The following is a 13,931-nucleotide window of genomic DNA, read 5'->3' on the forward strand; positions in this document are numbered from 1 at the left end:
GCAAAAAGAAGCCAAATGGAGGAAGGACAAAGGGCATTAAAACAGCAGTCAGAAGCTGCTTGCGCCAAGAGCCAGAAATCAGCTAAAACAAGAAGCACTCATGAAAAAAACAACACAGAACGATGCAACTTTGTTTGGCTTGGTCCTGAAAGCAGCCACTCAAAAACCAACCAGCATGCCCCCCCCCCCCCATTTGACAGAAGGTCAGGGCTCACTTACACTCCACTTGAATGCTCACAGCTCTGGTGCGGGAGCCATGCACATTTGTGGCTGTGCAGAGGTAGGTGCCGGCATAGTCTCTGGTGACACTCTGGAGATGCCCAGGGCTGTACGTCACACCATCCTTAATGCACTCAATGGTTGGCTCTGGGTCTCCCCCAGCAGAGCAGGTGAACATTTGCTCTGTCCCTGATGTCCAGATCCAGCTATGGGGGCAACTCAAATCATTCATCTCAGGCCCATCTAGAAGACAGGGAGAAAAATAGAATCTGATTTTACAGTGGTAATTATGGTAGGATAACACAACCCTGCTAGTGGCTCACAGTTGCGGCAGCCAGAGGAACTGCTTGACAATTCCCGCTGAAGACATATGGGCCTCAACAGAGCAAACAATGTACCCTCCTATACTTCTCCTATATATTTCTGGTGGGAACTTGATGACCTTTTGCCACTATAAAGCTAGACAAATTTTATGGTCAGTTGTCTACTCTTACATTCTGTTAAAACCTGTGGGATTAAAGTATGGATCATCTGCACATGCCTAGTTGCTGCTTCTGCTTGGATTCTTCAGCATCAGCTGCACGCATCATGCATGCAAGGTGCAAGTTGCACTTACACTCAACTCTGCTTGTGACCATCTTGCTGCTTGATCCATGTGCATTGGTAGCGTTGCAGTGATAAACACCAGCATGGCTTTGTGTGATGTTCTGCAATTTGTTGGAATTGTACACTTTACCATCTTTCATGCAGAAAACATCTGGAACTGGGACCCCATGAGCTTGGCAAATGAAATCCAGTTGGCTGCCTTCAACCCAAGTTTGGTTACTTGGGCAGTCAGACTCACTCAGCTGAGGCCCGTCTGCAACAGAGAGAAGATGGACAGTACATCTACTGAAAGCTGGGCAGGAATAACTTGTCTTACACCAAAAAGCAGCCCAAATGACCCCATGGTCTTATAATTAAGGATGTGGCCTCAGGTGACAGCCAAGGCCAGGGAGGAGGATGAGTTGATCAAGTCTGTGTCTACCACACTGCCAGCTGAAGAACCTGAGCCTGGCAGCTTTGGACCTGCAGATCCTGGACCAGGACTTTAAGAGACCAGGGCCAGGGGCCAAATGCAGCCCTGCAGGCCTCTCCACCCAGCTCTCTTTCTCTTCTCCCCAGGCCAACTTCCTGGAGTGTTTAGCCTGGCCAAAATGTATACTCCCCCCCCAACCCAGAGTATACTTGAGCCCTGCTCATGCTTCTTTCTTGCTTGGGTGGAGGACTGAGAGGGGCATGAGAATGTGCGTGGAAACCAGCATACTAGACAAAGGTAAAAATGCTGTTTACCATTCAGTACACTTTTGCTTCTGGTCTCATCCAGCACTGGCTTGCCTAGAATGGGATGTAACCCTAGGGCTGAAAAGCCCCCCCCCCCCAGTAGTAGATGGTCCGTCCGTCCGTCCGAAGTCTGAGCAGCCAACTACCTCCCACTCCATAGCCCAGTGGTCAAAGGAACAAGCAAGGCAAGAAGCAGAGAATCACTCACTGGCAGGCAAGCAAGCTGCCACTTCAGAAGCCAGGCTCCTTGGGCAGGAGGGGCTGGAGCCAAGGAAGCAGGGTGTGCACAAGGCTTCTGCCAAGCTTGAGCTTTTGTTTGAGCAGGTTGCTCACTGAGGTCTCTCCAAGGTGCTGCCACACTGTGAACTCCTGCTTGAGATCAAGACCCAGTAGGCTGCTCCACCTGACATACGTGATGCTTAATTCAGAGCCATTGTCCCAGGGTGGCTAGCTTGGACCCCATTCTTGCTTGCCTCACATAGATCATAACACAGAAATTTCACTTACATTCCACATAGATGGTGACTGTTCTGGTGATGGAGCCGAGCTCATTAGTGGCAGTGCAGTTATAGACGCCGGTTTGGGTCCGGTTAACCCGTTCCTCTTTTTCCATGTTGTGAGCCACACCTTCTTTGGAGCAAGCCACAGTTGGCTTGGGGTTCCCCTCAGCCAGGCAGTGGAGGGTTTGGTGTGTCCCCTCTACCCACGTATGGTTGCTGGGACAAGTGGACTCATCCATTTCCGGCACATCTGCAATGTGCAGAGGGAACACACACATTGGTTGATGCTCTTCTCTCTTTGGGTAAGAAATAAAGGGGGGGAGGTTTAATGTTGGAGAATGTTGGTCTGGAACATTTGGGTGGTGTTGGGCAGATGGTTACTTAAGCCTCATTGGTACAGGCAAGTGTATGTGAGAATGTTTTAAGAAAAGTTGGGCCTTGCATGAGGCAGATCAGGTGACTGCCTTAGGCAGCTGGTTGTCATAAAAGGGGGAGCAACCCAAGGTAGTTGCCCCACTCTGCCTTGTGGCTGAGCCGGCCTTGCCTGTTATGATTTTGGCTTCAGATATCAAAAAATCCTGGGCTGACTCTGGTTTCAGAATTTTATTGTCACAAGCCGCCTCACAAGTGGACTCTTTGTTATTGCATTTGCAATTGTTCAAGATAAAACCTATTTTGGAAAGAAACTACTTTTGCCATTTTATGGGTCTTTATTGTTTGTTTACAGATAGTTGCCAAAAGATGAAAGAACTTGATATCAATATCAAACAGTAGTCAGAGCAGATTAATGATTTAAAAAGTCAAAATTCTTAAGAGATCAACACAATTACAACAACAAGCAGGTGTACTGGTGGTTTAATAAGGGAACTACAAATTTCAAGAAAATCACTCGGTATGATGCTACAACTTTGAATTCTGCTTAGGACACATCAGAGCCACCCTTATGTCAGGAGATGAGGGACTTGGGGTTCAACATAATGCTGGTGGAGGCAACTCATCCTTGAGAGCTATGTGTAGACCTAATACCAGACCTAATACCAGAGCTTTTAAGAAGGAAGCAACTACACCTCAGAGTTCAAATTTTCACTCCCGCTCATTGAGGATGTACCACAGGTAGCAGTAATTAATTTGTCCTCTAGTCTAGGCCACTTACGGCTATAGAAACTGAAGTATTGAATCTGGGCTTATGCTTGGCCCCCCCTCCACAATATAACTCTTTTCAGACGCAGGTTGGTCTGTATAAACTTATACGTGTAATAAAACTTAAAGCATATTTTGGCGATGAGTCATTTTTGACCCAAGTCACATTTTATACTATCTTTACTGGATCCCACCATTCAGACTTTCCATAACACAGTTTTGCGGGAGATTTCTTGAATAGAGGACCAATCAGTTAGAATTTTCAATAATATGTCAAGGGCACAAAGAACAGCTTTAAGGGATCTATCACAGGATGAGTCAATAGTTATCAAACTGGTCAATAAAGGGGGAACTGTTGTGGTTTTAAATACAACAGACTACAATTTTTAAATACAATGACAACTTTCTGATTCCACATATTACACCCCCGCAGTGGCGTAGCGTGGGGGTGCAGGGGGGGGCCGGGCGCACCGGGCGCAACAGCTGGGGGTTAGGGTTAGGGGGCGCAAATCCACGGGTTAGGGGGCGCAAATCCACGGGTTAGGGGGCGCAAATTACTTGCCTTGCCCCCAGTGGCGTAGCGTGGGGGGTGCAAGGGGGGCCGGCCGCACCGGGCGCAACATCTGGGGGTAGGGCAAATCCACAGGTTAGGGGGCGCAAATCCACGGGTTAGGGGGCACAAATCCACGGGTTAGGGGGCGCAAATTACTTGCCTTGCCCCGGGTGCTGACAACCCACGCTACGCCACTGCTTGCCCCGGGTGCTGACAACCCACGCTACACCACTGCACCCCCGTTACATGTGATCCTACTGGAGGAGCGGCTTAGGGAGCGCAAAGACAAGCAGCCAGGCTCTTCCCACTCTGAGCCAGAGAGGAGAGGAGTGATTTTTGCACCCACCTAGGCCTGCACACCTGGCCAACCAACAGATTCCAAGATCCAAAATGAAGACCTTGCTTCCAATACCATCCAAGTCAACTCCCTTTCTCTGCTTCTGTGACAGAAGCCAGGACTGATGCCATACCCCCCCCCCATCACCAGCCCCAGTCCCAGGAGTCCTTGACACAGCCACTGTGGCATATAATCACGTTTTATTGGCTCTTCCTGACAGGCGGGAAACTGCAAATGAGTTAAGTCTGTTTCCTTTTCTCCTTCTGGCTGTTAAATTCTGTGAACACTGTCTTATTATCACTGCATGTGAAGCGGCAGTGGCAGTGGGAGTGCGATAGGCCTCGCTGGATTTCTGTTTTTGCAGCAGTCTGCAAGTCTCAGAGTGTCCTGGCACCTGCTGAAAGAGCAGTTAGGCTGGCATCCATGCAGCTTGCAGTTGTGGCAAGGGGGCAAGAGGAAGAACTGTATCACTGGGGAAAGGTATGACCCCGACTGCATACCAGGGGTGCCATCTTGCGGGGGACTGAGGGCCGCCCAAATTTTCAAGGAGGGGACAGCCCCTCAAAATTCTGTGGTGGCTGTGCACACCTCATGCATGCACACCATGCGGCATGTGCGACTGACGTCAGCGTGTTGCACGGTGTGCGCACATGGCATGAGCACATTGCACAGGGTGCTGACATTAGTTGCACATGCCATGCAGTGCTGGCACCCTCAATTGCAGGGATAAGCCAGCATGCTTGCTGGATGCACACTGTACATTTAACGCACATTACACACCATAATTATAAAGCACATTTTCCACCCCCCAAAGACCTATGTTTAAGTGCCCACTTAAGTGCACCACATACATTGCCTCAGCAAACTGTGGCTGTGTACACCCCATTCATTTAAAGCATATCTCCCTCCTCCTAAAGGAACTGGAGTTGATGAAGAATGCTGGGAATTGTAGCTCTGTGAGGGTTAAACTGTGGTTCCGGGATTCTTTGTGGGTGGGTGTGTACACTGTCCCAATCTGTTTCTGAGGTCTGGCTGCATAAGCCGTTCAAGTGGCAGCAGTGAAGCAGAAGACAATAGGAACGGGCTGTCATAAGACCACCTGTGGTACCACAGAAGATGCTGTGGGATTCACCTTTCAGGTGGCACAGGGCAGGTGCCAGAGGTGGCAAAATGCCTCAGGCTAGGCAAGTTTGGGAAGGAGTACAAAGGCCTGGTTCTTCTGGTTGTGGAGGTAGAAAGCTGTACAAGCCCTGCTTTCCTCCATATTCAGCAAATATGGAGAAAGGTGCAACCAAGTTTTTCTCTAGCTCACCAGGTGGATCTCTACCCCTACGTCTCCCACCTCATAGACCCCTTATGCCTCCTGTTCAAGTTTTCTGGAGATGTGGGGCAGGCATTCACACATGTGACCTCTGACCTTGCACTTTGAAAACAGAGCATTGCTGCTTGAAAGACACAGCTGTATGGATCTGCTGCTGCATCTCATATACAGTGTATATATATTATGTTTTTACCGTAAAAAGAGCAAAACCAAACATTATTGGAAGGGAAGTTCTATACTCACAGAAGACAGTAAGATTGGCAGACGTCTGCTTAAGGATGGTCTCACCACCAATCCCCCATTCTGCTTCACACATGAATTCCCTCTCATTATCTTCCTTCTCAGCTATAAGGGTGGACTGCAGAGAGAGCTGGTTGCCAGACACCAGGGTCCTTCCAGAAGCAATTTTGATTTGAAGAGAAATGCCGGGTGGCTGAGTATCAGAAGAATTGCATATAATGGTCACAGAATCATTCACAAGAGTCTGAGATGGAAGGATCTTCAAGGAAGGCTCAGGGAAACCTGCAGTTACCATGAAGAAGATTGTTATTTGTATAAGTACTCAAAAATGCTCCCTCTGGTTTCCAGCTAGATGCTGGTGAGCGGGAGTGTTTGTTTTGAGCTCTCTGGCTGTCTAGTGCCAACTGGAAGCTACCGGTACGTCAAAATGTCAAATGCCAGCCATTATCTGAGAAGTCTGTGGCCATAAAGCTGCTCTAAAATGAAGATGCCCTTAGGGGGAAACTAGACGGGGTGGTTAAATGTGTGGTGTCCACCAAAACCAGCTTTCACATGCCTTCACCTCCTCCAATTTACAATGCCATGAACCTTCCACGTTTCCCAGCTTCATTTCATATCATTGGCTGCCAAACAAAAAACAAGGTCCATTTTTCTAAATCAGGAGCAAGGAAGCCTTTTTATCCCATGGGACATATTTCCTTATGCTCCTGGGCCCACATCATGCCAGCAGTGGGCGAAGCCACAGGCAAAAGTGGGCGGACCAATGCATGGAACAATGCAAGAGGCTGCATTTCCAGCCACACAGAAGTCCATCTTTCCATCCTCCTGTGAGGCAAGCAAAATACATCATCACAGTGCAAGTTCCATGTAAAGGTTGTTGGGGGTTGCTTGTGCGTAAAGGGTGCTACTGTTCTAGGCAACGTAGCCTGGCTAAACCTTTCCCTGGCTGGACAGCCCTTTCTCCATGGCTGTGTCAGTCGCTGGCAGAATCCGTCAGTGGGCGTTTCCTGAACTTCTTCCAACATAGAAACTCTTTGACGCCAAGTCTCCTCCTCGCCTCCCTGCGTGGAAGTCTCCTGCGCAGAGTGGGCGTGCCCAATGGCGGTCCTGTGCTCTCCCCGCTGGTCTCTGTGGAAGAGTCTTGGAGCCCTCTCTCCGCAGTTCCCCCTTGCTTCCTGGTGTCACTCCTATTTCCTTCCTCAAAGGAAGTGTTCTCTCTCCCCCTGCTGTTCCCTTCTCCTGCATCGTTGGGGAGCCTTACCTCCACTCTAGGCTCCGATGGCAGTTCCCTGACATTCCAGCAAGACCAAAAGGCATGAGGAGGGTTCGATGTAGAGGTGCTAAAGGGCAGGCAGAGAGGCCTGGACAGCTCCTTTTGGGAACACAGCCAACCACATATTTACCATGATGCCTGGTTTGTTTAGACCTCAAGGGTCCAGATCCAGAAAGTCTTTTTTGCTGCCTCCTCTAAATGAGAAATGAATAACTAGGAAAACTTGAATGGTAATGGGAACCGTGGGAACTGCAAAATCACCTGCCAGTTGAAAATAAGTAAGCATGAAGAATAGGTCTGTCTGGGATAGAATGTGCTCTGGTGCAACCCATCATGCATAACTATGTGCATCTAGAATTGGAGCAGCTTGTGGATGCTTTAAAATTAAGAAAATAATGCAGTCATTCATGGTTTGCTCTTACTGCTGCTTTAGCTCTTCTTCCCAAATGATATTTTTGTAAGAATCTGGTGTGTTTTTAATTACATGGCATATTTATTTCTTAAAACTGCCTTGAGCTCTTTAGAAAAGTGAAAAATAAACCCAGCAAATAAATGATGTTTACCAATTTACCATGTCTTCTGTGTGTTTGTGAACTGCTAACCACTTGTGATAGGAATTTTGAGGTCTTAGATATATGGTAATGTTCATAACCACACATACATAGATCAGCACAGGAAGACCAACTTGGAACCATTTTGATTCCTAAACTGAGCAAATGTTTTCTCTGCAAGGTCAAACTGGAAAAAGCCTCCCCATTGTCTCTTTCCTCAAAAATCCTGTCTTAAGGACACATTTAAGATCTGAATAGGGTGTGAGCCTGTGACCTGGCCCAGGAACTAAGTATTTATCATTACAAAAGACTGGCCAGGCTACCCAGGAAATCCATTCAAGTAACCTGCCAGACAGGAGATAAACAAAAACAGGAGAAAAACAATATTAAAATTTCTATTTTGGACCGCCTTTTCTGTGATGTAGGTGTGATGCATCTGAGGGGTGGTCTTAGGTTACACCCCTTCTGTGATGTATGTATGATGTTTCTGGGGGTGGTCTTGATCTACAGGGTGGCAATTTCAATAGTCTTTATAAGGCCTTGCACACCATTTTTCTGGGTCCTCCTCCTTTCCTGCGGGTGAGGGGAGCACCCTGTTGCAACAGATCAATAAAGATCAAGCTTACTAGCTGCTTTGCTTCTCAATATTCTCTGGTTGGCCTCTGTTATTTTCTCCTACCAATAGGGAATCTATGTAAGGACTCTATATGGGCTCTTGGATAACCCATAAGGGAAAAGGGCAATTTTTATTTACAACACACTCAAGAAAAGCTGCCTGCATTTCCCCCTTTCATCACTGAACTCTCCTAATGCATTTGCAGTATGTTCCATTTGCTCAGGTGAGGTTGGGGGCAGCTTGTCTCAGGGTACCTGAACAAAGGCTGTGAGTCAAACATCCCTCGCAGCTTCATTAAAGCACCAAGCTCAGAGACCAAGAAAGAAAGAAAGATTGAGGGGAACAGGCAGTGTCTTTGTCACAGGGTTATTAATAGACTCCCACTAACAGGATTATAATAATTGCATATTTCCTGCATGCCCACCGGCAGTAGAATGCCTTTCCTGAAAACAGAACTGGAAATTGGTAGTTACTCAGGGGGGGGGGGAATACAAGCTATATTTTTTGTTCTGAGAATGAGGTCCTTGCTAAACTGGCTCACATCAAGAGCCTCTCAAATCCAGCATCCTGTAGCTAATTGTATTTGCGCAGAGGAAGTGACTGAAAAGCTGTAGGACCCAAGGAAGGGAGCAGGCATTCTGAAGTGGTCCAGCTTCTTGTGGCCACTTTCAGCATCAGAAAATAGCTTTATGTAAACTGGTTGGACTGCATTAAGTGCCCTGAAGTTTCCTGAAATATTTATTTGCTAATATGATCAAAGAGGTTCATGAAAGGCTGGAAACTAGACAAAAATGGGGGAAAGAGCCTCTGGATGGTGGCTATTGATTCCTTCTGTTTCATTTCAAGGGACTGTTTCAGAAGTTGGGCACCTCCCCGACTCTCTGCTGAGCAGTAGCAAGACTCCAGGTGGGCTCCAGGTGCTCCCCCAGAGCTTGTGCTCCTTTGGAGAACTGAAGATGCGAAGGAGACTGTTGTAGCTTTAAGAAATATTATTCATCCACATATTTACACCTTCAGTCTGTGTGGAGGGAGTCCAGTTCTTACAGCATGGTCATCTTAAGAGGGGCTGCTACCCTCAGCAGAGCAGGACTGGAGTGCAAGGCATCTCTCCCAGCCTGCCTTCAGCTAGCCTGCCCAAGATGGATCTCCCCCTTTGTTCTCCCTTTCTTCTTCCCAGCACACCTTGCTCAAAAGACTATCTATTCCTCTGCCACCTCAAACACACACCCTGTCACCATGGCAACCTCTATCTGCCCAGGCCCAAGATTCCTCTCAGGTGGGCCATCAACACCTTTTGTCATGTTAATGCCTCTATCCCAGGTGAGGCCTTGGCTTGGAAAGGAAGCTTAGCCTGTTTTTCCACTGGCCTCCAATCTTCCCTTCAATACGCTATCAAAATCCTACGATTATTAATTTCTAGGGTTTAAGGGGGGGCTCCCTCAAATCTATAACAGTACTAATAAGTGAAAGCAAAAGGAATCCGAACTGCATAACGAACAAGGGTGGTTCTGTGTTGGGACCAGCTGCTTGCCACCACTCAGCCAGCTGAAGACACGCTCTCCAGCCCAGCAAGGAGTGCAAGTCAGCAAGCTTATGTAGCAACCAGCCAGTTGCCCTGGTGACAGAGCTGGCGACAGAGGCATGGAGGGAAACCCCCATTGCACTGGCAACGTGTTTGCATCTTCCTCTGCCTGTTTCTTTCTCTTCCCTACTTTCTTTTCCCCAGTTCTGCTGCCTTGCATTGGACCTCACCGTGCATCTCCGACCTCTGATTTGGTCTTGCATCGTTTATTCACATGGCCTTTTAAGAGGGATAGAAACCAGGAAAGCTGGTTCCCATGTTATGCTAAGCCAATGCTCTGGTGTGTTTCCTCTCAGTGCAGCAAAGAGGGAGGAGGGCAGGCATAGTTTGAACACCCTGCACCAGCAGCACACTGGCTCATTCCCAGTAAGCTAGGTTTGGCGCTGGCTGACTGTTTATGTGCATACCAGGATAAAGGGAAGACAACAGTACTGAGGCAGATGGACCAATGACTGGACTCTGCCTAAGGCAACCTCTTATATTCTCATGTCCTCATGATGCTGAACACACAAATTTTAAATACACTTTTCCAATTTTCATTCCACTAATATAGAAGTGTGTGTGTGCTTAATGTGTGACAGTCTCTTGTATAAACACACAGCTTCTGCCAGTTCATTCTTCAAATTCTGAGCTATTTTCTTTCTCTTTTTACAGTAATTCAAGTCATTAATTTTCAATGAAAATTCCAAAATTAATTTTCATTCTTAAGAGGAGAAGAAATAGTATACAAATGATAAAAAGCTTGCAACTCACCAAAGACCTTTAGGACCTTGATGAAGGCTGCCTTCTCCAAGAAGGGCCCTTCCGGCCTCAGGTCCAGGGCTGCATGGCAGGTGACTTCCTCCCCGTGGTCGTCCTGCCGAGCAGCTATGGTGTGAGTCACCACAACATCACTGGCTTCATTGTCACTGTGGTCCTCAAAGGTCTTGACATACAGCTCCTCCTTCCCTTTATGCAGGGTCACAGTGAGGTTCTGGATGGGGGCAACGCTGAAAACCCGGCATGTCAAGTTATATTCCTTACCCACCTCCATCAGTGGCAATGGATCCAGCACTACCTGCTCTGGAATCTCTGGAATGATATGTGGAAGCACATTGGGATGGGATGGTAAGAAGAACACTGGGGCCTCATTTGAGCAGTGGAAGGCTTGGTTTCTGGTGGGCGGGGCTTGAGCCCCTCCCTCCCAGGTGGGCTCCCTTCAGAGGGACCCTCGGTCTCCCCTTGCTTCTTGCCTCAGACTTGCCTCATGTTGCATTTAGTTTCTCTCCTTATGTTGTTTTGTTACAGTTTTCTCTCAGTTTATTATTAAAGCTTGTTTACATTTACACGAGCCACTTATTTCTCTCAAAGAAAAAGAATCTTTGCTTAGGGAAGGTGTGGAATGTCCTAAACTTGGGTGAGTGAGGGGATATTCCCAATTTGCCAGGAGGATTGGTTTTGCTAATCACCCTCCACCTCCACAACAGGGATTACGCATGAATGGCAGCTGCTGCTGTTGAAATCCCACAAGTAGGCCACACCCACACAATACGTTTAAAGCATTATGATGCTACTTTAAACACTCATGAATACTTTAACCCCCCCCCCAAGAATTCTGGGAATTGTACTTTGTTAAGGTTGCTGAGAGTTATTAGAAAACCCCTCTCCCCCTCCAAGAGCTACAATTCCCAGAGTTCCCTGGGCAGAGCAATTGATTGTTAATTAACCACAGCGGGGGCTGCAGAGCTTTTGCCACAATAGGGAAATGCATGAGAAAAAGGGGGTAATTGTTCAATGCACAATTGTACACAACCTACCCATAAATAAATCAAAATGAGTGCTCAATAAATAGCCAATATCTTTGTGCAACAAATCAGGATGACTGCTCCATAGACAGCAGAATCTCCAGGAAGAGTAAGAACTCAAGGTGAAGGGACAGAAACAAAGGAGAGGTGGGCTGTTTTCTGCTTTACTTGATGATATTTGCTATTTGCCATTCCCATGACCCTCAGGCTCCTCCTTAACCACTAGACATAGTCAGGTTCTGCCACCTGACATGCCACCCTTAACCTTCCACTACTATGTCACCAGGATCCATCCCTCATAGAATCATAGAATCATAGAGTTGGAAGAGACCACAAGGGCCATCGAGTCCAACCCCCTGCCAAGCAGGAAACACCATCAAGCACTCCTGACATATGGTTGTCAAGCCTCTGCTTAAAGACCTCCAAAGAAGGAGACTCCACCACACTCCTTGGCAGCAAATTCCACTGTCGAACAGCTCTTACTGTCAGGAAATTCTTCCTAATGTTTAGGTGGAATCTTCTTTCTTGTAGTTTGGATCCATTGCTCCGTGTCCGCTTCTCTGGAGCAGCAGAAAACAACCTATCTCCCTCCTCTATATAACATCATTTTATATATTTGAACATGGCTATCATATCACCCCTTAACCTCCTCTTCTCCAGGCTAAACATGCCCAGCTCCCTTAGCCGTTCCTCATAAGGCATCGATTCCAGACCTTTGACCATTTTGGTTGCCCTCCTCTTGTCAGTGTCCAGTTTGTCAGTGTCCTTCTTGAACTGTGGTGCCCAGAACTGGACACAGTACTCCAGGTGAGGTCTGACCAGAGCAGTATACAGTGGCACTATTACTTCCCTTGATCTAGATGCTATACTCCTATTGATGCAGCCCAGAATTGCATTGGCTTTTTTAGCTGCCACGTCACACTGTTGGCTCATGTCAAGTTTGTGGTCAACCAAGACTCCTAGATCCTTTTCACATGTACTGCTCTCAAGCCAGGTGTCTCCATCTTGTATTTGTGCCTCTCATTTTTTTTGCCCAAGTGCAATACTTTACATTTCTCCCTGTTAAAGTTCATCTTGTTTGTTTTGGCCCAGTTCTCTAATCTGTCATGGTCGTTTTGAAGTGTGATCCTGTCCTCTGGGGTGTTAGCCACCCCTCCCAGTTTGGTGTCATCTGCAAATTTGATAAGGATGCCCTTGAGTCCATCATCCTTGAGTCCACCCTCTGCATGAGGCCCATTCAGGCAGTCAGGGTGGAGAGTCTAGGGTGGTCAAACACCCTACTTTACAGGGGACAGTCCTTTAATTAAGACTTTCAAATATTATTGGGAAGGTCCTCTGCTTGCCTGGCTGCCTAGTCCAAGGCCAGCTGAAAGATGAAGAAGCCTAAGGAGGGAGAGCAGAAGGCACCTTGAAGTTGCCTCTCAACAGACAGGAAACTGAACTGGCCCACTATCCACAGACTCTCCGTGATGTGAGCTGCATTAAATTTCTATTTAAGCTCCGGTCATTCTTTTTAAATGTATGCATTTATGCAAATTTTATGCAAATCTCTGTCCCTCTTTGTCCTATTTTTTATGATGCATACAACAAAGGGCCACCACAGCGATCAGGAGAACATCCACCAGATCCCAAGAAAACTCCTTTGGAGCCAAGGCAAGCATATTCATGCCTATTAAGAAATGTGCATTTGAGCACCTCTCTTTGCTCCTAAGAGGTGATACACCTCAGAACTTTCAAATGGTGCTGCTGATGCTGGGATTTGAGAAAGGAAGGGATCTTAAGCTGTGGGGCATCCACTGCAATGCCATCCTCCCTTGGGAAGGAAACTAGCTTGGCCTGATGCCGTTCATCTTGTTCAGTCTCTGAGGCCAAACTGGCTTGGATTTTGTAATTGCCTAGATCAGAGACTGCATAGGGGCGAGCCACTACAAGTTCCCTAGAGAAAAGGAAAAAGATGCAAACACCACATTTTGTTTTGTTTTTAAAATAGCCTTTGCTTCAGAGCTACTTACGATACACCGTGATGTTTGCATGCACAGATCTGTGCTTTCCGTCACAGCTGAAGGAGCACTCTGCAGTGGGCGCCCACTCCGTGATGTTCACAAGCTGGAAGGCTGCCCAGCCGGTCCCATTGTCTCTCTTCTCCTTGATCAGAGATGTCTCCAAGCTTCCCCTGGCATCTGTTTCCTGACAGCTGGCACTGCAGTTCAGCCAGAGAGACCCACCATGCACCACCACAGGGTTTTTCGGCCAAATGGTCACATCAAAAGTGTGCTGTTCAGCTCCTGAAACAGTGCACATGCTCATAAGCGTTTTGTCAGGGAGTTGGCAAAAAAGAAGAAGGTCACACAGAGATTGACAGGGTCCTAAAACAGAGAGGATCTAATATTCCTTGCATTGGGGGCTTGGACTGCTCTACATGCCACAACCATTGCCCACCTGAGCCAGGGCTCGGACTGTGTTGGAAGCTGTCCAGAGTGGCTGGGGAAACC

General features: G+C 47.4%; 1 protein-coding gene across 1 annotated transcript in view; it reads right to left on the reverse strand.

The window, feature by feature from the left end:
* The window catches only part of ICAM5 (intercellular adhesion molecule 5), a 28,821-nt gene that overhangs the window by 5,988 nt on the left and 8,902 nt on the right, over nucleotides 1-13,931 (reverse strand). The window contains exons 2-7 of the mRNA XM_077921462.1: nucleotides 13,452-13,724; nucleotides 10,409-10,726; nucleotides 5,637-5,915; nucleotides 2,050-2,292; nucleotides 836-1,078; nucleotides 220-462 (exon numbers count right to left, since the gene is read on the reverse strand). Coding sequence (XP_077777588.1) covers nucleotides 220-462; nucleotides 836-1,078; nucleotides 2,050-2,292; nucleotides 5,637-5,915; nucleotides 10,409-10,726; nucleotides 13,452-13,724 — 1,599 coding nt within the window. The remainder of the gene's footprint in view (nucleotides 1-219; nucleotides 463-835; nucleotides 1,079-2,049; nucleotides 2,293-5,636; nucleotides 5,916-10,408; nucleotides 10,727-13,451; nucleotides 13,725-13,931) is intronic.

Source organism: Podarcis muralis, chromosome 17 (genome assembly GCF_964188315.1).
Source record: "Podarcis muralis chromosome 17, rPodMur119.hap1.1, whole genome shotgun sequence".
Classification (NCBI taxonomy): domain Eukaryota; kingdom Metazoa; phylum Chordata; class Lepidosauria; order Squamata; family Lacertidae; genus Podarcis; species Podarcis muralis.